This window comes from Aythya ferina (genome assembly GCF_964211825.1).
Source record: "Aythya ferina genome assembly, chromosome: 11".
Taxonomy (NCBI): domain Eukaryota; kingdom Metazoa; phylum Chordata; class Aves; order Anseriformes; family Anatidae; genus Aythya; species Aythya ferina.
In genome coordinates, this window is record NC_140307.1 from 11,476,477 (window position 1) to 11,498,839 (window position 22,363).

The 22,363-nt window shown below is 55.1% G+C and overlaps 4 protein-coding genes across 31 annotated transcripts in view; 1 reads left to right on the forward strand and 3 right to left on the reverse strand.

The window, feature by feature from the left end:
* Window positions 1-197: 197 nt before the first annotated feature.
* On the reverse strand, window positions 198-2,493 carry LOC311442997 (uncharacterized protein). 3 transcript variants are annotated; one of them, XM_084532805.1, is made up of 5 exons: window positions 2,058-2,493; window positions 1,678-1,891; window positions 1,360-1,607; window positions 1,247-1,282; window positions 198-972 (listed from the first exon to the last, which is right to left on the reverse strand). In XM_084532805.1, the coding sequence occupies exons 1-5, from the start codon at window positions 2,070-2,072 to the stop codon at window positions 931-933; spliced, it is 555 nt and encodes a 184-aa protein (XP_084388931.1). In that variant the 5' UTR covers window positions 2,073-2,493; the 3' UTR covers window positions 198-930. The 3 variants fall into 3 exon arrangements, with proteins under 3 accessions (XP_084388931.1, XP_084388929.1, XP_084388930.1); XM_084532803.1 differs by lacking the exon at window positions 198-972 and having other exon boundaries at window positions 979-1,282; XM_084532804.1 differs by lacking the exon at window positions 198-972 and having other exon boundaries at window positions 979-1,282; window positions 1,360-1,592; window positions 2,058-2,485.
* Window positions 2,494-3,664: 1,171 nt separating this feature from the next.
* LOC311442658 (uncharacterized protein) lies at window positions 3,665-5,824 on the reverse strand. Of its 11 annotated transcripts, none has more exons than XM_084532158.1 (7): window positions 5,713-5,801; window positions 5,533-5,550; window positions 5,248-5,322; window positions 5,086-5,103; window positions 4,639-4,840; window positions 3,963-4,195; window positions 3,665-3,882 (listed from the first exon to the last, which is right to left on the reverse strand). In XM_084532158.1, the coding sequence occupies exons 2-7, from the start codon at window positions 5,548-5,550 to the stop codon at window positions 3,862-3,864; spliced, it is 567 nt and encodes a 188-aa protein (XP_084388284.1). In that variant the 5' UTR covers window positions 5,713-5,801; the 3' UTR covers window positions 3,665-3,861. The 11 variants fall into 11 exon arrangements, with proteins under 11 accessions (XP_084388284.1, XP_084388280.1, XP_084388281.1 ...); XM_084532154.1 differs by having other exon boundaries at window positions 5,086-5,151; XM_084532155.1 differs by having other exon boundaries at window positions 3,963-4,171; window positions 5,086-5,151; window positions 5,239-5,322.
* A 3,109-nt stretch (window positions 5,825-8,933) lies between these two features.
* NR2E3 (nuclear receptor subfamily 2 group E member 3) lies at window positions 8,934-11,460 on the forward strand (the record flags this gene model as incomplete). Its single annotated transcript, XM_084532928.1, has 8 exons — window positions 8,934-8,991; window positions 9,537-9,687; window positions 9,998-10,101; window positions 10,179-10,433; window positions 10,513-10,694; window positions 10,835-11,066; window positions 11,140-11,245; window positions 11,328-11,460. 8 exons carry the CDS (start codon window positions 8,934-8,936, stop codon window positions 11,458-11,460), a joined length of 1,221 nt encoding a protein of 406 aa, XP_084389054.1.
* Window positions 11,461-11,920: 460 nt separating this feature from the next.
* MYO9A (myosin IXA) overlaps window positions 11,921-22,363 on the reverse strand; it is a 194,910-nt gene continuing 184,467 nt past the window's right edge. For 14 of the 16 annotated variants that reach the window (XM_084532490.1, XM_084532484.1, XM_084532487.1 and 11 more), the window contains 8 exons: window positions 22,048-22,176; window positions 21,130-21,235; window positions 20,881-21,012; window positions 19,478-19,601; window positions 18,348-18,401; window positions 15,518-15,720; window positions 14,785-14,927; window positions 11,921-14,603 (listed from right to left, as the gene is read on the reverse strand). In XM_084532490.1, the coding sequence (XP_084388616.1) occupies window positions 14,152-14,603; window positions 14,785-14,927; window positions 15,518-15,720; window positions 18,348-18,401; window positions 19,478-19,601; window positions 20,881-21,012; window positions 21,130-21,235; window positions 22,048-22,176 (1,343 nt within the window). In that variant the 3' untranslated portion in view covers window positions 11,921-14,151. The remainder of the gene's footprint in view (window positions 14,604-14,784; window positions 14,928-15,517; window positions 15,721-18,347; window positions 18,402-19,477; window positions 19,602-20,880; window positions 21,013-21,129; window positions 21,236-22,047; window positions 22,177-22,363) is intronic. The other 2 variants (XM_084532483.1, XM_084532497.1) reach the window with 1 other exon arrangement.

Consider the following 22,363-nt stretch of genomic DNA (forward strand, 5'->3'; position numbering starts at 1 on the left):
TATTATTATTTACTATTATTATCATCATTGTCTACTATTATCATAATTTATTACTACTAATATTATTACTACCATTGTTATTTTTATTATTTACAGATAAGTAACACTATTCAGAGATAAGCCTCATTGCTATTAACAAATAATCAGTATTTTCAGAGCATTCAGGATATCATCATTATTTGAAGATAATTCAGAAATTCTATTCTTTTTCCACATTTTAACATTTTTTATTTCATATTTTCATTAAGACAGAAATAGCGACTTTCATCTGGGCAGTTACTTCACCCAATCACTCAGGATATGAAGCAGCAAATATGAGCAGACTAGGTGGAAATAATTAATAAAGCAGCTGATTAATGTTTCTTTCCCGCGCAGAGGGTGCTGAGTGGTGTCTTTGAAATGATCCAGCGCAAAAAAAAATAGAAAGGAGCACCCCCGAAAAGTCATGATTTGCAGGAAGCAGATGCGTGGAAAGGCAAAGCGTGGGGACGAAGGGACATGGCTGCCCTGGACATGGAGGGGAACGGGCCACTGGCCGCCCCCTCACACCTTCTGCTTGCTCCCCTGGAAAACGAGTGGCCTGGTGACCACCACCCTCCTTGGAGACCCCAGTAACTCCTTGGGGGCCCACCCTCCTGGGGACCCAGGCAATAAGGAGGACATAAAACCACTAGAAAGCGTCCAAAGGAGAGCAGCAAAGATGGTGAGGCTCTGGGGGCAAGCTGCGTGAGGAGCGGCTGAGGGCCAAGAGCAGAGCAGGCTGAGGGGAGGCCTCATGGCAGCCTGCAGCTCCCTCACAAAGGGAGCAGAGGGGCAGGTGCTGAGCTCTGCTCTCTGGGGACAGCGACAGGACCCAAGGAAATGGCATGGAGCTGGGACAGGGGAGGGTCAGGCTGGGTGTCAGGAAAAGGTTCTTCACAGAGAGGGTGGTCAGAACATGGAACAGGATCTCCCAGGGTCACTGCACGGAACCTGCCAGAGATCAGGAAGCATTTAGAAATGCAATTTCATTTTTAGATCGTCCTACGTGGAGCAAGGAGTTAGACTCAGTGGTCCTTGTGGGTCACTTCCAACCTGGGATATTCTATGATTCTGTGACATTCCTATGGACCAGGAGCCTCTTGGGGAACCCAAATCTCCCTGGGGACCCCAGCCCTCCTTACGAACTGCATCCCTCCTTATGGACTCCAACCCTCCTTGGAGACCCAGCCCTGGAGGGAGCAGTGACACTCATGCAAATACTCACTACACTGCCATGGCTGTCATTCTTCTTGATTTTAACCTGCAGGAAAAAGAAGTCCGTTTGTCTGGGGACTCGTCTGGTCCACTGCACATGCACTGTCCTGTCTCCATACTCACCACCTCTGAATAGAAATCCAACAAGTCCAGCAGGTAGAGTGCGAAGTGGATGCAGTTGTTTTCCATGAGACTGTACTGGGCTGTGCTGTTCATCACCTCCCGGACTTTTTTCTGGAAAGCATCAAGGTCAACCCCACCCTTTTTCCTGTAAATCCAGTGTTCCCCCCTCCTCTTTAACATAGCATGGAGGCCTTCCTTGCTGATTTCTCCTCCATTTTCATGATCGCCTGTGTCTGGAAAGGAAAGAACTGGCCATTACCATGTGCCTTCACTGGCCACTGCCGTGACCTGAATAGAAGATGGGGAGCATGAGCTCACTCTGGAAGTGGATGATCTCCTCATCCCCACAGTAGACGGCAGCATGCTTGAAGATTCCTGGTAGAAGTGTAGATTTATTCTGTAAGGGGAAGAGCAGGACATCCCCAGGCTGCAGTTTGCTCTCCACTGGCAGCTTTTCAAAATTTGTTGTGAACAGAGGCATATGAATCTCGAACAGGAACATGGCAGCCTCACTCGCTCTACTGGAAGAATGCTTAGGAGAGAAAGGGAAGATGCAGCTTCAACATGGGGCAGAAGTGGTCCCCATTGCCCCAAAACACTGCCAGTGCAGGTCTTGTTGTGTACCCTGCCCCAGGACAGCACATCCCCTGCAGAAGCACTAGGAGGAAAGGTGAGAAATCCCAAATCATTCTACTCACGGCACTGTACCACATCCTCAGGCCTACGTTGAGGGTGAAGAATGGCTACCCTGCACCAGGCTGTCCTGCTGTGGTTCTCTGTGTGCTCAGGGATGGGCCCCAACCTGCACTTTACCCTTGCAAGCACTGGTTGCAGGGCTGGTTTTCAGCACACCTGATCAATCCTGCCCCTGTCCTGATGCCCTTTGGTACCTGCAGCTCCTAAAATGGAAACAGATGGGCCAAAGGCTGTTGTCACCTCCCACCCTGAGGTGGCACAGGGCTGCTCCTTTCTGCTGATTCCTCCTTCTCAAGCCACAAGGACATTTTCTCCTCCCTCGGGAACCCTTTCATGGGCATGAAGCAGCCCAGGAGCTCTCCCACGGGTGTGGGAGCTGACCAAGTCCCCAGAAGAAAGCCCACAGAGACCTGGAGCACCTGTTGTGGTTTTGGCTGGACATCCTGGGGCTCAGACTGAGCTCAAGCCAGTGGGACTGTCACCTGTGGATGAGTCCATATGGCAGCACACATACCCTGAAGTGCCTGTGACCACACAAAAAAATCCACACGAGGACAGGTAGACCTTGAAGCATCTGCAGCCATGGATTAGTCCATGACACAGCAAGTAGACCTCTAAGGGACTGTGGCCAAAGGAAAATCCCAGGCTGGAGCAGGGACAAGGGTTGGAGTTAATTGCAACCCTACAGCCTGGTCCAAAAGAGCAAGGGGTGAGGACTGCAATGGAAATGCCTTTAAATTGTTGTAACCCATGATCTGAGTTGCATACTATAGGAATTCCTGTATCAGCACTATAGGACTGAGGTGGATGGGCCTCACAAGAAGTAGTGCAAGAACAGCAGTGACCTGACCTGAGATGGCGTTGGCATCCAATAGCTCCATGCAACACACTGCCTCTTCTGCCCTGAGTGACTGTCATAACAGATAGAAGCTAATCATGGACTAAAAGAACTCAACAGACATTTTATGGACATTTGGCAGGTGTGGTCCATAGACTAAGGCAATTATCTTTGTGTATTAATCAAAGGGTGGTGGCTAATGCGAATGTCTTAGAAAACGTGGGACCTGAGCATGGTGTGAGTGGTACGGAATAAAGAGTGGATATTTTCATGGTTTCAGCTGGGAGACAGTTAATTTTCTTTGTAGAGGCTGGTGTGATGCTGTGTTTGGGATTTTTGATGAAAATAGTGGTAGAAACACACTGGTATTTTGGTTGCTGCAGAGCAGTGCACACAGAGCTGAGGACTTTTCTGCTTCTTCTGCTGCTCTGAGTGAGGAGGCGGGGGGTGCACAAGGAGCTGGGGGGATTGGGAACAACCCATGCCAACGGGGCTCCTCTGCCCTCTCTCCTCCAGGTAAGAGGCAGCGACCTGAGGGACAAAGGTGAGTTTATCTGCAGGGGACACCAGGAAGCAGCCACTTCCTTCTTGGAAGGCAGGAAGAGCAGGGTGGCGTTGGCTTTCTGAGAAGAGAAAGCAGAAGTGGAAAAGCCCAATGCTGGTGCTGGGCATCTCCCGCTGGGGCAGGCGGTGGCCAAGGGGCTTAAAGCCAGCATTTGTCCCCGTAACAGACAAGTTGCTGTGGTGTCCTCATGCTGCAGTGCTGCAGGGTTTCACATGCAACCTTTTATTGAAAAGCTGTGGGCACATGCCAGCACCCACATCCACACCCTGTGCCCATCCTGCACCCCACATCCACACCCCGCATCCCATACCCCACACCCTCCAGCCTTTATCCCACATCCTGCCAGTGACCCAGGAAGGATGCTCCAGCCCTGTGTGCTTCCCAGGTCACATCACCAGCTTCTTCACTGTAGCTCTGGGGACATCTAGGAGAGAAGACAGCTCCAGTGACGCTCAGCCAGGGTGGGTATTGCGGTCCCCTAGGCTTGGGGATAATGGCACCCACCATGTCCCCAGCGAGCTGGCCCAGCCCCAGCAGGGCAAGAGCGAAGTGGACACAGTTGCAGGTGACAGCATCGTACTCCAGCACCATGTCCATGGCTGCCTGGGCCCGCTGCTGCAGGGTGGCCGCATCCAGCCCCTGCTTCATCCGCAGCACCTTGGCAGGGCCCCGTGTCCGCAGGAGGTGGCTCTTACTGTGCTTGGCCACGATCCCTGTTGGGGACGTTCCTGAGGTGCCTGTGGAGTGGAGGTGATGTCCCCCAAGGAGTTTGGCTCCCCAAACAGGGTTGATGTCCCCAAGGAGGCTTGGGGTCATCAAAAAGGGTTGAGGTGCCCAAGGAGGGTTGGGGTCATTGAAGTGGTGAAGTGGATTGAGGTCACCAGGAGGGTTTGGGCTCCAAATAAGGTTGAGGTGCCCAAGGAGGGTTGGGTCCCCAGGAGGGCTGTTGTCAATAGGGAGGGTTGGGGTTGTCAAAGAGGGTTGGAGACACCAAGAGCATTAGGGTGCCCAGGTGGGGTTAGGGTCCCCAAGGAGGACTGGAGACACCAGGAGGGTTGGGTCCCTAAGGAAGGTTGAGGTCACTAAATAGGGTTGAGGTCCCCGAGGAGGGTTGGGGTCACCAAGGAGGAGATGCTATGCCCCATGTCTCTTGTGCAGGGATGCTCCCCACGCCACTCACCTTCCAGGTGGATGATCTCCCCATTGCCACAATAGACACCAGCATGGGCACCCCACCAGCCAGGGCCACCCGAGGCCAGTGGGAAGAGGAAGAGGTCCCCAGGCTGAGGCTCCGCCACCCCGTTGGGCACAACATCAAAGTGTTGACCAAGCAGCCCCTCACAGAGGAAGAATGCCGCCGTGCTCGCAACTCCTGCCACTGCCTGGGGACACCACCATGTGTCACCTCCAGCCAGGTGCTGTGGGTGCAGCACTGACCCACTGGCTTGTCCCCATCCCACAGTGGTTTTGGGTCTCCATGGACCAGGAAAGGGGCTTTGGAAGTCATCTGCAGCTAGCACAAGTGGACTAGGTCCAGAGCACCCGTGGGTGCCGAGTAAAAGCCAGGTTTGCCCTGTTATGTGATGGGATGGGTGGTGTAGGACGTGGAGGGGATGCTGGCACTTACCTGCTTGGAGCTGCTCACCTGGAAGGACAAATACTCACGGTCACCCCGGTGGCACTGGGACCCAACCTGCCCCAGACCCAGACAAATTTGGGGCAGCGTCACCAAGGTACGTCCCTTGATGTCACCCCCCCACCTGAATGGTGCCACCCAAACCTGCCGCACCCAGGAGCTCAGCCAGTGCCAGGGCTGGAGGAACGGGGGGACCTTGTCCTGCAGGGTCTGCAGCATGGAGCTCACCTGGGGGGAGAGAGTGGGACTAGAGCCACCCTGGTGTCACCAGATGGGTGGCACCCATCTCTTGTGGCACCCAGCTCACCCTCAGCACCCTCCCCATGCACCCACATCCCTTTGCCCCCAAACTCAGCACAGACGGTGCAGGCTGTCAGGACCCCAGGGTGACACCATGGGGACAGGGTGTGGTGGCCTCCTTGGTGGCTCCCCAGCTACCTGTGCCAGGAGGTTCATCTGCAAGGACAGACATGGTGAGGGCCACGGTGACGTGCCAGCCCCAGCTTGGGGACTGTGGTGTCCCCAGGTCCTCGGTGGTGCCACGTCACTGAGCACCGAGCCCTGGCCTCGGGCACCGTGCCATCACTGGGGACGTGGCTTCACCTGCGCCCCCCTTACCTTGGGGTCTCCTCCGATGTCCCCTGGTTCTGCTGCAGTCCCCAAGCTTCAGGACCCCGACTCGCTGGCAGTGCCCGCGCCCAGGAATGTGCCCAGACTGTCCCGACCGGCCCCACCACTGCCACCGAGCCCGCCCCATCCCAGTGACACGGGGCCCTCCCAGGGGGACGGTCCCCACCTGGTGGGACATTTCCTCAACAAACAACTTGGGTGACTGTGAGGTTTTCACAAGACGCCCTCGATGGACTTGAGCCCATGGCCACCGGGGTGGTGCTGCCACCGCCCTATGGCCACCAGAATGTCCCCAGGGGAGACACTTGCCCCTGGGGCTGGGTTTCATGGCCGGGTCAGCCCCGGAGCCACATTAAAGTTTTATCTGGGGGTCAGCAAAGGTTTTGGCAAGGATCAGCACGGGTGATCTGGGAGCTGTCACCGCCTGCTGCCACCCGGCGTCATTTGTCACAGCAGGGGCACAAAGGGAAAAGGAGCCTCCGGTAAAGGAGAGCTAACGACGGGTGAAACCGGAGCCTGGCCTCGACACGGCTGAGCGCCGGTGGCTGCGTTAACCCATCACAGCTACCACTGGTGCCACCAGGGGCTGTGTGGGGCCAGCAGAGTCCCACATCCCTCTTGTCCCCTTCCAGAACTTTGTGTCTTTTTCTGTTTGCTTTTGTCCCCTCCTGATCCCCACCACCAGCTCTTGGTCCCTACCATCCCCTCCTGCACCTCACTGCCTCCTCCTGATCTTTGTCATCCCCTCCTGGTTCCCATTGTCACCCCCGGTCCCTGCTGTCACCTCCTGGTCCCCACCATCCTCTCCCATGCTCCATCATCATCTTCTGGTCACTATCAAATCCTCCAGGTCTCTATTGTCCCCTTCTGATCCCCTCATCCCCTCCCAGAGCCAGTCAGGCCTTTCTGGTTATCATCACCCGCCCCCCGATCCTTGTTGTCCCCTCTTGGGCTCTGTTATTGCCTCCTGGTCCTCACTATCCCCTTCTGGTCTCCAGTGTCCCCAGCTGTGCTCCACCATCTCTCTGAGGTCTCCATCAGGCCCTTCTGGTCACCATCATCCCTGCCTGAGCCTTGTTGTCCCCTCCTGGTCCCCACCACCAGCTCCCAGGCCCCATCACCTCCTCCTGGTCCCATCACCTCCTCCTGGTCCCTGTCACCTCCTCCTTGTTCCTGTCACTCCCCCCCAGTCCTCATTGTCTCCTCCTGGTCTCCACCATCGATCCCTTCTGGCCCCATCACCCACTCCTGGTCCCTACCTTGTCCCCTGGGTCCCCACCACCCTCTTCAGATCCCCACCATCACCACCAGGAGCAGGGCTTCCGATGTCCCCAGCTGAGCCATCCCCTGACCGGAGAACATCCGTGTGCTCCCCACGGCTGCTGGGATTAGGGCACGGGTCTCAAGACCGCCAGCAGCATCTTGGGGTAATTAGTAAATTAGTAATTAAATGCTGGGGAGAAGGGAGGGGGGCGATCCCAAGGTTTTAGGCTGGGTAATCCCGCGGCATCTGTCACGGAGCTGGGTCACGGGCTTTAACATTTGCTCCTTCACTGGGGACCCCAGCACTGGGGCCACCGGCAGCCCCTTGGTGGTGGCACCAGGCACCGGCAGGTCCCCGACTGACCCCGTTGCCCCATCGGGGTGCTGGTGGGGACACCGCAGTGGAGACCCATGGGTGGGGGTCCCACAGCCGGATGCAAGGGCAAAATGGGGGTGGGAGCAATATTTTTGTAATTATTGGATTTCCTCAGCATGATGATTATTGGCCGGCAGCAGATGGCTGCCGGGGCTAATCCCCCTCCCAAATCCCAGCTCTGGAGCTGGCTTTTTACCGGTGGCACAGAGCAGAGTGCGGCGGGGCGATAAATTAGCCGAGTCAGCGCCTATCACCATCCCCATGGGGCCAAAAACTGACATGTCCCACTGCCATGGGGGTGCCCCTTTACACCGTCCCTCCCCATCCCATAGAATCACTAAGGTTGGAAAAGAGCCTTCAAGATCATCTGGTCCAAATATCCCCCTACCACCAATATTACCCAGTAGAATATGTCCCTAAGCACCACATCCAACCCCATTCCCATCCCATCCCATCCCATCCCATCCCATCCCATCCCATCCCATCCCATCCCATCCCATCCCATCCCATCCCATCCCATCCCATTCCCTCCTCATCCCCATCCCATCCTATCCCATCCACATTCCTGTTCAATCCTCATCCTATCCTATACCAGCTCATCCCCTCCCCATCCCAATCCCATCCCATCCCCATTCCCATTCAATCCTCATCCCACCCCATCCCATTCTATTCCACCCCGTCCCATCCCTTTCCATCCCATCCCATCCCTGTCCCAGTCCCCCACCAACACCCCCCCCATCCTGTCCCCGGTGGCCGCGGGGGGGGTTTAGCACCTAAAGCCCTCAAATCCCAAATTGTGCTGCCCTTTCACGGTGAGGGTTTAGCGGCCGTTGCGTAACCCTGGGGCCACCTGGCCCCGCACTGCCACGTCAGCAGCCATGGCCCAAAGCCCCAGGAGCCCCCCCAGGGGGGACACCAAGGCTGCTGGCCTCGGGGGGGGGGAATGGGGACATTCAATGGGGGCACAGCCCCATGCACCAGCACTAAGCTGCTTGGGGTGTGTGGGGGCTTCAATCATCTCTCTCGATCAGGGCTTGTAATTAATTGCTTGGGAGCAGGGAAGGGGGGAGTGTCACCCCTCCACTCCGTAATTACCTTTTTTTTTTTGTTATTCCCCTCTAAACTCCTTAGCAAGGGGCTTATGCGCTTACAGGGCCTGGTGGGCGCAGCATGGATGGCGGGGCCAGGACACCCCAGCCTCCCCCCACCCCAACCTCCCTCCCGCAATCTCAGCCCTCCACTTTTGGGGGCGGCTGCATCACGGTGCACCCCCCCCTCACCCCATGTCCCTCCACGGGTGGCTTTGGTGGCTTTGGTGTCGCAGGGTTTAGGGTTACAGGGAGGCGGCCGGGCTGGGGCTCAGCACCTTTTTAATTCTTCATCGCGTGGCTGATTGATTGCCCCCCCCGCGCAGACACTAAAGATTAAGACGGTGACAAACAGGCGGCTGCTTACACAGCGCCCGGCGCTAATCTGCCTTGAAGAGAGCACGGCCACGGCCCCCAGCCCGCAGAGCTGCCAGGAGGTGGGAGCAGCCCCACGGCGGGGACAGGGACGGGGACATCCCGGCATGGCTGCGTCGCCGGCGGGGTCGGTGGTGAGCGCCGGGCTGGAGGACAGCCCCTCGGGTAAGAGCCAGCGCCCCGCTGCACGGGTCTGCTGCCGCCGTCCTTCTTCGGGATGCTCGGGGTCCTCCACCGTGGTCCTTCTCTGGGATGCTTGGGGTTCCCCATGGTGGTCCTTCTCCAGGATGCTTAGGATCCTCAGTGGTGGTCCTTATCCGTGATGTCCAGGGTCTCCTGTCCTTATTCTGGATGGTCCCTGGTCCCCATCAGGGTTCCTGCATCCCCCTGCTGTGCTCCTTCTCTGGAATGCCTGTGGTCCCCAAGCCCTAGGTCACCCAGTGCCCCCAGCCCTAGGGACACCTTTCCTTCCCCATTTAAAAGTCCTGTGAGAGCTCATCGTGAGGCATCCCGGGGACATGGGAAGATGCTGAGCCCTGTGGAGTCCCCGTTCCTGTCCTCTGGGACATCTGAGGTCCCTGGGGCTGGACCCGTGGAGGTGGGAGTGACCCCATCACCTGGGTGCTGGGGACAGTGGGGAGAGATGATGGGGGACAAGGGACATGGGGGTGCCCCCAGTCACCCCAAACATTGTGGCTCTGCTCCCGCAGGGCTGAGCCCGGCCCCCGGCAAGGCGCTGAGCCCTGTGCTGCTGTGCAAGGTGTGCGGGGACACCAGCAGCGGGAAGCACTACGGCATCTACGCCTGCAACGGCTGCAGCGGCTTCTTCAAGCGCAGTGTCCGCAGGAAGCTCATCTACAGGTGGGCAGCGGGGGGACAGGGACCGGGGGACAGCCAGCGGGCAGGGGCCCATGAGGACAGACAGAAACTGGGGGTACAGATGGGGACATGGCATTCATTGGGGTAGGACACCCACCAAGGGAGGGTTTTCTTGGGGACAGGGCACCCATGGGGGACAGGACACCCATAGGGACAAGGATGTTCGCTGGGTAGAGGCCACCCCCCAGGGGACAAGACACCCAGCAGGGACAAAATGCTCCCAGCATGGGACACCCCTGGGGGGGACAGGACCACCCCTGCGGGCACAGCCGGGTGCCACCTCTCCCCGCAGGTGCCAGGCAGGGACGGGGCTGTGCCCGGTGGACAAGGCGCACCGAAACCAGTGCCAGGCCTGCCGGCTCAAGAAGTGCCTGCAAGCCGGCATGAACAAGGATGGTGAGCGTGGGGGGATGAAACGGGGAGGGAGGTGACCATGGGGGGTGGCTGCTGTTGATGCCACCGTGTCCCCGCAGCCGTGCAGAACGAGCGTCAGCCCCGCAGCACGGCCCAGGTCCGGCTGGATAGCATCGAGCTGGACGCCGAGCTGCCCCCCGAGCATGTGGCCGCCACACGCGAGGTCCCCTCGGTCCCCTGCCCAGCCCCGCGTGGCCCCGGGGCCACCGCTGCCACCACCACCGTCCCCCGTGCGCCCACGCCGCCCACCAACCACCGCTTCATGGCCAGCCTGATGACGGCCGAGACCTGCGCCAAGCTGGAGCCTGAGGACGGTGGGTGGCTGCCGGCGGTCGGGGGGACTCTGGGGTTGAGTCCCCATGGCAGGGTGACACCATGTCACCGTCCCCACAGCCGATGAGACGGTGGACGTGACGGGCAGCGAGCCCGAGCGGGCAGGCAGTGAGTACCAGGTGGCGCCGTACCCGGCGGCTGGCCCCGAAAATGTCTACGAGACCTCGGCGCGCCTCCTCTTCATGGCTGTCAAGTGGGCCAAGAACCTGCCCGTCTTCTCCAACCTGCCCTTCCGCGACCAGGTGGGGACCACCCCAATACATGAAAGGTGACAGCGGGATGGTTGGAGCCTCCCTGAGCTCCCTTCCTGGTCATGGGAGATGTTCCTCTGCCCACCTGTGGGTGCTCCAAGGGGGTTGATGGGGTTTTGGTCGCCCCCAAGGTGATCCTGCTGGAGGAAGCATGGAGCGAGCTGTTCCTGCTCTGCGCCATCCAGTGGTCCATGCCCCTGGAGAGCTGCCCGCTGCTGGCTGTCCCCGAGCCGTCCCCTGGCAAGCTGCTGCCGGCCACCATGGACGTCCGGGTGCTGCAGGAGACCCTCGGGCGCTTCAAGGCACTGGCAGTCGACCCCACCGAATTCGCCTGCATGAAGGCCGTGGTGCTCTTCAAGCCAGGTGAGGGGACACGCCTGGGTCCCCCACGGCCTGTCCCCACATCCCCCTACCCCAACGCCTGCTGTCCTCACAGAGACCCGCGGCCTGAAGGACCCCGAGCAGGTAGAGAACCTGCAGGACCAGTCGCAGGTGATGCTGGGCCAGCACAACCGCTCCCACTACCCGGGGCAGCCCGTCAGGTACGGCCGTCCCCATGCCCAGTGGGTGCCGGGGACACTGGGGGTGGTGACACCACCCACCACCACCCCCTCTGTCCCCCAGGTTCGGGAAGCTGCTGCTGCTCCTGCCGGCGCTGCGCTTCCTCTCCTCCGAGCGCGTGGAGCTGCTCTTCTTCCGCCGCACCATCGGCAACACCCCCATGGAGAAGCTGCTCTGCGACATGTTCAAGAACTGAGCCCCCCCCGCCACCACCCGGCCATCGCTCATTGGTTTTCGGGACCCCCCCATTGCACCCCTGGGCTGTTTGTCCCCTTGTCACCCCCTGGGGCTCCTCGTCCTGGCCTGAACGTGCCCGAGGTGGTGGCCAGGTCCATGGGATGCGCCTCACGGACCGGCTGCCCACCCTGGGGGGCTCACAGACTGCCCCCCATTTTGTACTCAGAATAAAGAGGGCTTTTGCAGCCAGCCTCCTCCTGGCCTTTGTTTGGGGTCTGGCACTGGGGACACAGGGAACACTGGGCTGGAAAAAACACCAGAAAAAACAGATTTCCAGCACCAAATGGAAAGCCAAGAAGCAAAACCCACCTGAAGACATAGAAACGGGAGAAAATGTCACCTTTTGGGGGCACGTCCCCACGGCGCCAGCCCTCCCGAGCATCCCCCCTGCACCAAAGACATCACCCAGCGCCAGGCGCTCCTCGTTACAGCTCTTTAATAAGCGAGGGGTTCACTCGGCCACCAAGCCGCTTTGTACAGCCACACGGTATACGTCGGAGAAATATTACACAAAAATTGCACTTTATACAGAACGACGGCCTTATTGCAGGAGGGAAGGGAACAACATTAATTAAGAAATTAAAGAGAACCCGCGGACGCGACATGACAGCTTGCCAGCTGCCCCCCTCCCCGCTGCCAGGGGAGAGAGAAATCATTCTCCTTTATATAATTACGCTTTTATTTCTTTTTTTTTTTTTCTTTTTTTTTTTAACAGGTAAAATTTATAGAGAGTATGACACAGGATAATATATCCTCTTACAATACATACTTTGTTTTTTTTTTTTCCTTTTTAATTTACACTCAGCATACTTATAAATTACTTAAAAAAATTTCCGTTAAAAATAATAATTAACAACACGCAGCCCATGTCCTTTCCAGTAGTAAGTACATTCACTTGGTACGAGGAGCGGATCGTCTTCAAAACCTAACCTTTTGCCCCCCAAAAATGGCAATTTACCCTTGAGGGGGAGCAGCTGGGCGCTGGATCCATGCCGGGTGGGAAGCGGCTCAAACACCCAATTTTCCATGATTTCTGGGGACCCAATGCTGACTGCACCAGGCTCTTGCTGGGTGCTCATGCCGTTTCCAGGCTTTTCCCCAGTAAATTCCTGCCCTTGTGAGCATCGCCTCGCCCCTGCCACGCTGTGCCCCGCTCTGGTCCTAGCACGGCCCCGGCCCGTTTCGCCCAGCGACGGGGGTTTCATTCCTCCCAATCCCAAGCAGGGAGGCAGAGCAGGGACAACGCTTTCTTCCCCCATGCAGCTTAAATCATTTCCCCTTTCCAAAATTAAAAATAAAAAAAAAAGGAAGAAGAAAAGGAATGAAATAAATAAATAAAACACCCCTTGAAATAACTGGCACTTGGGCTGGGAAGAGGGGGCTGCACTGCAGGACCGAGCCGATGCCGCGAGCGCTGAGGGCAGGAGCAAGACTGGAAGGAGCCGAGCATCCCCAGCCCCAGTCAAACTAATGCAAAATACCCAGGAAGACACAATTATTGGTATTTTCCCTCTTTTTCTTGGCATTTAGGGAAAGGAGCTGAGCCTCAGCCTGCAGACGCACGGAGCGAGCAGCCTATCCGAAAGGGCAGATCCAGCATTTATTAATCCAATTAGCGTCCCCGGGCTCCTAATCTCTCCTCTCTTCCAGCGACCGCGGTGCTTCTCCGAGCACCCGGGCTGCAACTGAGCTGGTGCGGGAGGGATTAAGCCCCCGGTTGTTAGTGAGCGCTGATAATTAGCGCTATCGCGGGCACCGCTTCCAAGTGACGCTAATTACAGCCCGGTGGATTTCTCGCCAAAGACAATGTGCGCGGTGACGTGCGCGCTGCCGCCAGGTGACAGGTAGGACAGCGGGACGCCCGCGGTGACCCCACTTTGCCCATCGCTTCCCTTGCCCTGGCACAGAAAAATAAAACTCCTGTCTGGGGAAAAATAGTTAAAAAATAAAAAAAATATTTACAATAAACTCCAGTAAGCCAGAATATAAACAGATAGAGCTTCAAGTAAGTCCTTGATTATTATTATCATTTTTTTAATACTGATGGTCTCAAAAAAACAAAACAAAACAAAAAAAAACAAGAGGAGGGTGGTTAGGTCACATTGAAAAACAAACGAACAAAAAAAGATGACTTTTGGCAGATTTCCTTAACGCTTTTCCATGCACTTGGCTTTTGCTTGAATGACACGATTACAGCGCAGGGGTCTCAGAGCCCACTCCCGCCGGCAGCGCGGCCGGACCCAGGCGCCTTTGTGGGCTTTTGGGCTTTGCTTTCCACGCATTCCTACTTCCTCGCTTGATGATGGGACCTCCAGCCACGGGCAGCTCGGCACAAGGGTTCGGCTGCGGCACTGTCACCCAGACAAAGAGCAACGCACCCTTCCCGAGGTGGGACCCAGGGCTTTCCATTTCCCCACCGACGTCCTTCTGTCCCTCCTCTGTCCCTCTGTCCCCAGGCCGCCTGCCCCGGCCGCTCCCGACCCCACACCGTTAAGGCCACTGCTGAATCCGTCCCCACCAGCCTTCTGGATTGAGCGCTCGTCTTCCTCTGGCGCTGGCGCCCAAGCAATTGGTGAGGAAGATGGTGACGATGATGATGGTGACAACAGGGGATGCTCGAGGCTTCGCCACAGGGCCGGGGGCTCACACCTCACACCATGAACTCGTTGCTCCCCAGGAGGACGAGCTGCTGGCCGGCGGCCCGGTCGGCCTCGGGGTTTCTCTTGCGGCCCGTGCCCCCCTCCGGCGGCTCTTTGGTTTTCGGGGGGGAATTCTTCACGCTCTTCAGTTTCTGCTTGCCCTTCTCCGGGTTGAAGGTCCCGCGGGTGGTGAACTGAGGGCGGTCGTCAGGTGGCCCCGAGGTGGGCTCGGGGGGTTCGCCCGGCCCCCCTGCTCGGTAGAAGGGCGATTTGGAGTACATCTGGAAGCGCTTGCGGGGCAGGTGGGGTAAGCAGGAGGTGGATGACTGGGAGGAGGAAGAGGAGGAGACGATGGAGGCGTCCGCCGTGTCCACCGCGTCCGGCCGCGTCCTGGGGTGCCTTCGCAGCCGGCTGGGCCCCTCCGCCTTGGTGGGACGCAGGGAGCTAAGTGCTATGCTTCGCTCTGAGGAACAGAAACCACGGGAGGGTTAGTGGCCTGGATCCGGCCTTTGACAGGCACCTTGTTATGGCTTGCCCACCTCACTAATGCCAACCACACTGCTACATGCAGAGCAGGCAGCTTGGCTGTGGAATGGCCTAACCAAAAAAAAAAAAAAAAAAATTCCAGGGAGGCTTTTACTCACCCGAACGATCGGAGATGGCTCCTTCAGAGTCAAAGTTCAGGTTTTCAGAGCTGTCAGCAGTGCCAATGGAGGCTTCAGATTCGAGCGTTTCATCATCAGAAGCACGGGGCTCCAGTGTCAGCATCTCAAACGTCAGCTCCTCCCTGTGAAAACCAACCCCGTGACCAAACAGGACTGAAAAAGGGGGGAAGGAAAACAAGAGGGACGCGGAGAAGTCCTCCAGCTTATCCCGGGAACAACACACCAACCCTGGAATGCAACCATGCTCAAGTCATGCCCGAACTGAACCTATAGAGAACTGAACCTATATGGAGAAGAGGAGGCTCAGGGGTGACCTTATCGCTCTTTTTAGGTACCTCAAGGGAGGCTGTAGCGAGGTGGGGGTTGGCCTGTTCTCCCACGTGCCTGGTGACAGGACGAGGGGGAATGGGCTTAAGTTGAGCCAGGGGAGTTTTAGGTTAGATGTTAGGAAGAACTTCTTCACTGAAAGGGTTGTGAGGCACTGGAACAGGCTGCCCAGGGAAGTGGTGGAGTCACCATCCCTGGAAGTCTTCAAAAGACGTTTAGATGTAGAGCTTAGGGATATGGTTTAGTGGAGGGCTGTTAGCGTTAGGTCAGAGGTTGGACTCAATGACCTTGAGGTCTCTTCCAACCTAGAAAATTCTGTGATTCTGTGATTCTATAGGCATTGGGGGTGGGAGTGAGTGTGGCTTGAATTGAAGGCCAGACTCACTTCTCCTTCTGCAGGCTTTCGATCTGCTCAGTCAGCACCCTCTCCTCCTGCTGCATGGCTGCTTGCTGCTGCTCCGTGACGTCCATCTCCATGGCCTCCTCGCTGCTCATGGTCTCTTCAGGGACATCCGACACTGAGGGCAGGCGTACGGCGACGGGAGAAGTCGGGCTGGGGTAGGTGCCACGCCGTATGCGTCCTTTGCCCTGGAGATAAACATCGGTGTCAAGCAAGCCCCCAAACAGGATTATTTGGCAAGCCTGCAGGACATCTCAGGCAACAGCAGCTTTCTCCCCTGAGTGTTCCACTCCCAAGGAGCAGAGGAGATGGCCCCAGCCACTGCTTGCACCCCAGAGGCTTCAAAATCTCACACCCAGCTGGGAGATGTACCAGGAGCACTCAACACGCTGGGGACGGCGGAGATGAAGCCAACGCACCTTGACCAGCTACGCACGACCCAAAAAAAGCCAAGCACATGCTGCGTCTACAAATCCGGGCGGAGCGAACAACAGTGTTGGCTTTGGATGGAAGGAAATGCGGGCATGCACACGGAGACACTGCCTGTTCTTGGGGGGCTCACCCTCCCTGGCAGGGAGGTATCACGAGACTCAACACAATGGTGCAACGGGACGGCAGGTTGAAGAGGAGGAGGGTCTGCTAATCAGGTGGGAAATGGGAGGAAGCGCTGCATGAGAAAAGTGGGTGAGGAACAGCTGGAGAGAGGCAAAAATGAATGGTCAGGGAAAACATCATTCAAAAATGATGATCAAATGCAGCAGTGCCACAGCTACTGACTTGCACCTGCAGTTAAGGGGAGATTTAATGCAGCCATGCCAGCAGCCCCTGTGCTGAAGAACTCTGAGAAATCACGGATTTTTACTAGTATTAAACCTTCTGACTACGAAAAAGTTCTCAAACAGAGGTATCATGGATGGATACACATGCAGCTGGCCTCTGCTTTAACTTTGGAGGAATAGCTCCACAGATCTGCTCCACAAGGTAAAAGAAACATACTGGTTTTGGATATGAAGGATGCTGTGTAGTAGCTACTGGGGCACACAGGTTAGAAAGATTTTAATCATGACTGACTTGTAACTGAACACAACTCATCTTCTGAATTCAGGATCCTGAGCTGACCATGTCTTAGGACACCAATGCAAGGTAGAAAACCCATCACTTGCCTCCACTCCACTCAAAAGCTGCCCTTGTCCTTCAAACGATCATTTTATTTCTTAGGCGGTGAATACGGATCCCCCTTCTAGTTCTTGCTGTGCTCTGCCCTGTTCGCAGGCTCACTGCTATCCATCTTTTCTCTAAGGATATCTAAGCACTGTAGCTGGGACACCTCTTGGTCTTTCTCATAATCCACATGCCCAGAACATGGTAAAAGAGACTCTTTTTTTTTTTCTTTGAAAGCAAAAAACTATCAGAAATGTGAGCAGGGATCTTTCTTCAAGCTGCAAAGCATCCCTATGCTGATGTTAATGGGACACAGCTCTTGTGGGAGGCAATGCTGAGCATTTCTTCCATCTGCAGTGTCTGTTAAGTTCTCCACCCCATACAAATGCTGCTGCTTGGTGCTGAGACATGAGATTTGCTCCATTTTACCCTTTCATCTCCCAGTGTCGCACCTGGGAGATCTTTTCTCCAGCTGCAAAGAAGCTTCTGCGCCCCAGAGCAACGTTGCTCTGATGGCAACCTCATCACGTGGGCTCCTGAGCTGAGGCACAGCCACCTGAATCCTATTAGCAAAAACCCCTGAGCTCCCAAAGATCCCCAGCACCTCGTGTACTGTTCTCCCAGCCTACGGGGTGGTCAGCAGCGAGCGGATGCTGCGGTGACGACGTACACGTGGGCTTTCAGCAAAGCCCTCTCCTCTCCTGGCTGCTGCGAGTGGAAAATTTCCTGACAGCTCGGATGTGCGTTTGCTCAAAGCACAAGGGCTTGCGCCTCTGCCACTGGCTTTCCTGCGTCAACCGAGCGCTTGTCTGGGCTGAGATGAGGGCAACACCACTTTCTGGTGTATTTAATGCGTCTGCTAAGACTGGTGTTTGCTCCAAAAGCTGCTGAGCAGAGGGCTTGCAAAACAGTGTCCAGGGTGGCATGGTTCAAACCCAGGTCTCCTTTTTCCCCAGACAATTGTGGATGTAGAAGGGTGGGGAGAAGCATCATGGGCTGAAAGTGGTGTAAAGAGAAACAGCTCCACAAGCTTCCCCCTATCCTAGGGCAGCGTTTGTGGTCTGTGTCTATCCTATGTCTACCACGGTCTCACTGAGGAGCACATTGCTGCAGTGGCTCATGCTGGGACAGAGAGGTGAGGGAGGGGTGGGGACATCAGGAGCTGCTGGGTCCCCAGATTCATCCTGGGCTGTCCCAGCCGTCAGGGTGCAGCTGGCCTCGCATCCAGAGCCCTTTGGTGGATGCCTCGCCATCCCCACAGCCTGCAGGATTTACCCACTGTAGCCAATGCAACGGCTTCATGGCACGGTGCCTAAATGCATCCCGAGCAGAAATCGTGGGTGGAAGAGTCAAAGAAAGAGAAAGTCAGAGAAGCACAGAATGGGAAAACAAAAACACTAAAGGAAAACAAGATGTGAGGGCAAAAGCTGCTTTTCACAGAGCTGCATGCAGTGAGGGCAGCCCGTGGGGGAGCCCGGCAGATGCGACCGCTCCTGCTTCTGGGTGGGAACTGGCCGGTCCGAGAGAGGCGCCTGCACGGGGACAAGACAGGAACGTCACGGACAATGGCCGGTGGCACGGGGCTGGAATGAGCGGCGGTCACACACAATGGAGGGACGCGGCTGGCACAGAGCACCGTGCAGTTAATACATACCGGGATTGAACTGCGGGTTATGCTCATAAATCTAACTGCAATTAGTACGGGTTTCTGGATTAGAGAGGACATGAAAAGGAAAGCAGAAGGTTAGAGTGCACATGCCATCGCCCTCCAAAAGAACCATTTTTTGTTCATTTTTGTCTTTTTGTTTTTTTTTTTTAACCGGGACGAGTGAGGCAGCTCTCTGCTACACCTGCGCCAGCGCACAGCCGAGCCCCAAGCTTGGCAAAACGACTCCGGGAATTGCTTGGGCTTAGTCCCAGAAGCAGCACCCATGGTCAGAAATGCCCCAAGGGCAACAGCGGGCAGCTCGGCCCCATAGCATGAACCCAGGCCGAGTCTGTCCTGATCCCACAGCCAAAAAGCCAAACGTAGCACGTGTCGGCAGCCTGCTGGTGTGCCGGAGCGAGACGGAACCAGACCCCACCGTCGCTCACCCCAGAAGCATGGAAGCTCAATGAGATGGTTCAGGAGCCTTGAGGGAGCTCAGTTTGGGTTTGGATAGCATTATTGAGCTTGTCTGCACCAAAAAGAGGACGAAGCAAGGCCGTGGTTATGGGTTGCTTCGGTCCAGGTCTCCCCGGTGTTTGTGCATGGGGTGACAGTGAGGTGGTTGTAAGCAGAGGGCAAACAAAGGCTTGATTCAACGTAGAACCCAGTTGTTCAAGTGTGTAAAATAAAGCCTGAAATGTAACCAGGAGCCTCTGAGCTCAAGCCACTACATCTCCACGGTGTCTTCTCTCAGGCTTCTGGCAAACTTTCCCCATCACCTTTGCTGGACTCTTGTTTTTGTGTAATTCCCTGAAAACCCGGGGAGCTGCCATAGGGCTGGGCACGGGTCCTGTGCTGCTTGGGGTGGGATGGTTTGGCAGGTGCAAGGGGGCAGGGAGGCTGGAATAAGCAGGGGGAGGTAAGGCAGGGTTGCTTTGAGTGAAAGGAGAGGACAGGAGAGAAGAGAGCGTCAGAGCCAGAGGGAGGTCTGACTTTCCCTGCTGCAAGACAGAAATCCTCCGGGGCTGTGACAGACACACCACGGGAACACCTGATCTCCTCCTGGCTGCAAATTCCCTTGGAGCAGGGAAGGGGACACGAGTCCGTGAGCAGCAGGGACGGGCGCAGTGTCTCACCATCGACCTGCGGATCAGGGACAGGCGGCTCTTGGCTTTGTTCTCAGCAAACTCCAGGCTGTTGATGTCCTTGAGACGAGCCTTGTATTTGTTCATCTGCTCGATGACAATTAGTTCTACACAGCTGAGGGTAACGAAAAGAGAAAATTGGTGTCAGAACGAATTTTATCTGAGCTGCCCCTGCTTGGCACAAAGATCTGCCTTGCTTGAGAGCTCCAGCATGCAAGGATGGAAAAACCCAAGGAAATTTCCTAAAAAGGGCAGTAAAGGACTTCGGATGGACCAAGGAACTTGGACTAGGGGAATTAAAGACCCCCAAGGATTAAAGCAGAGAAACTCCTGCCCTGGGAAGGGAGAGATGGGACAAGGAGAGGAAGATGCAAACCTGTGAAAGGCAGGTTGCTTCTGGGCTGCAAACGCACACAGACTTGTTTGCATGCAGCTGAGACAGTAACGCAGCAACACAAGCTCATTTAGCTGTCTGAACTGACTTTTTAATGCTGTTGGGATCGTGTTTGGGGAAAAAAAACTTTCCATGTAATAAAATTAGAGGATGTGCTATAGCTGAAGTCTACAAGAGAAAATACAATGAAATCCCTTGCTGGGACAAGTTTAGGAGATTTATTCAAACTCACTCAGAGGTAGGCAGGGGAGTCTAGTGGGAATGTTTTTGGTATTTAAGGCCAAAAAAGGTCCTACGAGGTGGGTCTCCAAGCACGTTCTGGTCTTCAACAATTTTAATACACTTACTGGAGGCTAAAAACCTCTTTCAGTAGCCCAGCCCTTCACTGGATGGTTTCCCACTACGGTTCATCTCAAATGTCTCCATTACCCATTTTTAAATCTACTTAGTGAGACAGACTGAATTTGTGCAAGTGCTTCACTTTTTGTAAAACCTTTGCAATTATGTCAAATACCTTAAAGAAATCTAAGTAGACAGTATTGCTGCCTACCAAAAAAACTCATCTTCTTCTCAAAAGAACCCACAACCACAAACAAACAAACAAACAAAATCCCAGCAAATTAAGTAAGAATAAAGACTTAGTTGTCTAAATGAGATTAACCACATCAGCACAAACTCCACTTATTCCTGCTAAGATCTGCTGGGCATGAAGGATGGAGAGAGCATGTTTTAAAATCCTGGAGAGCGAGTTGATCTGCTCTGGTGGATCCTCCCTTCCTTAATAATCCCCATTAACCACCGCTTGGCTGTTGAGAAAACATTAAATACTTCCTTAAGATGCAGTTAATATGCAAAGCTGTACAGTGTTTGTCATTTCCAGGCTAAAGCTCTCTATTTCTGAGCCATCTGACAGTACTAAAGGTTATTGAGTCGTAAGTGGTGACGTGGCCACAGCCACGGAGCAGGAGCTGGACCATCCCGCCCAGCGCCACATCCTTACGTGGTTGTTTTACTGATGTCCTGAACGCTCTGCAGCGGGTCCGTCGTGTCGGGGCAGCGGAGGATGCAGGGAGCGAAGACGATAGCCAAGGCGTTAGCTGACATTCGGTTGGTCTCTTCCTGGAGGGCAATCCTAAAATAAAACAATAAATAAATACAAGGATTACAAGAGAAGCCAGGGATGAAGGCAGCTCCTTTGCCTCTGCCACTGGCAATAAGGAGCTGCAGCCTCCCCACTGGTCCTGTTTACCTGACGAGGTGGAATATGAGGCGCTCCAAAGTGCTCAAATGGGTGCGGGAGAGCTGGTCGATGACTGAGTAGACTCCCCGCACCGTCTCCTTCCTCTCCTGCAGGCCTGCAGAGAACACAACAGCCTTGTCACGGGCACTGCTGGAGGCCTCATTGCAGCCCCCGCCACCAGTAAGACATCTCCAAGCCATGGGGGCTGCAGCAAGGGCTCTCCTCCCCCTCATTCCTCTCTCAGCAGGTTCTCTCTGCCCTCCTCGCACTTGGCACGCTCTCAAACACACTCTTTATTTTTTTTTTTTTTTTGTTTTTGAAAGGGTTGTTTCTTAGAGCCGGGAGCTGTAAAGCATACTGTACTGCTAAAAATATTATGTTTCTACTTCTTTCTCCTGTTCAAAATGGTACATTCTTCATGCTTACGATCACCATTTAAAAGACAGACCTGGATAGCAGGTTGAAATCTGCTGAACTCTGATGGAAACGGATGCTACCATACACAGGGCTGAACTGCTTGTGTCTTTGAGTAAAAACAAAGCAAACAAACCCTTACAGCAAAAAACAGACTTTGAAACTGGACAAATAAGACTGGGTAAAATCAGATGTTTTTGGACTGAAGAGCAAGTAAAGAATTAGGCACATAAAGCATCTGACATTTCCCTTAGGAAATGATGATCTGGAGATGATCTGTCCTTTAAAGATCACCTTATCCAATGCCTCACCACGGGTACGGACACCTCCCACTAGACTAGGTTGCCCAAAGCCCCATCCAATCTGGCCTTGAACACTTCCAGGGATGGGGGGGGCGCTCCACAACTTCTTTGAGGGTGGTGAGACCTGGGAAGATGTTGCCCAGAGTGAAAAAATTCTTCCTTATACGCAGTCTAAATCTACCCTCTTTCGGTGGCAAAGGATGTTCCTTACCCATCGCCCGCAGAAACTCCTCGTACAGCTCAAAGGTCATGAGAGGGTTGGGCAAGTCTCGGAGCCACTGCTTGAAGACACTGGCAATGACGTGGATGTTGTAGTCATCTAAATTCACATTATCAATGTCTGTTCATTGGGGTTCAGCAGTGCATTGAGAAGAAGCCACAAAAACAAGAGATAATGATCAATATTAAGCTGTAAGTGAAGCCAGTGTGTGGGTAAGCTATACCTCTATGACAGAAAACATCCATGTGCCACCACACTGCATTCAGCAGCAGGAAATCTGGCATCTGATTTCAGCTTTACAGGTTAA

What these genes read in the sequence shown, in the direction of transcription:
- LOC311442997 (XM_084532803.1), bottom strand. An exon ending in GGAGATCATCCACTTCCAGA is followed by an intron (nt 1,608 to 1,677) that starts GTGAGCTCATGC and finishes GGTAATGGCCAG; the next exon opens with TTCTTTCCTTTCCAGACACA. An exon ending in TGGATTTCTATTCAGAGGTG is followed by an intron (nt 1,283 to 1,359) that starts GTGAGTATGGAG and finishes TTTTTCCTGCAG; the next exon opens with GTTAAAATCAAGAAGAATGA.
- LOC311442658 (XM_084532151.1), bottom strand. An exon ending in TGAGCTCCTGGGTGCGGCAG is followed by an intron (nt 5,152 to 5,238) that starts GTTTGGGTGGCA and finishes GGTCTGGGGCAG; the next exon opens with GTTGGGTCCCAGTGCCACCG. An exon ending in GGAGATCATCCACCTGGAAG is followed by an intron (nt 4,196 to 4,638) that starts GTGAGTGGCGTG and finishes TCCACTCCACAG; the next exon opens with GCACCTCAGGAACGTCCCCA.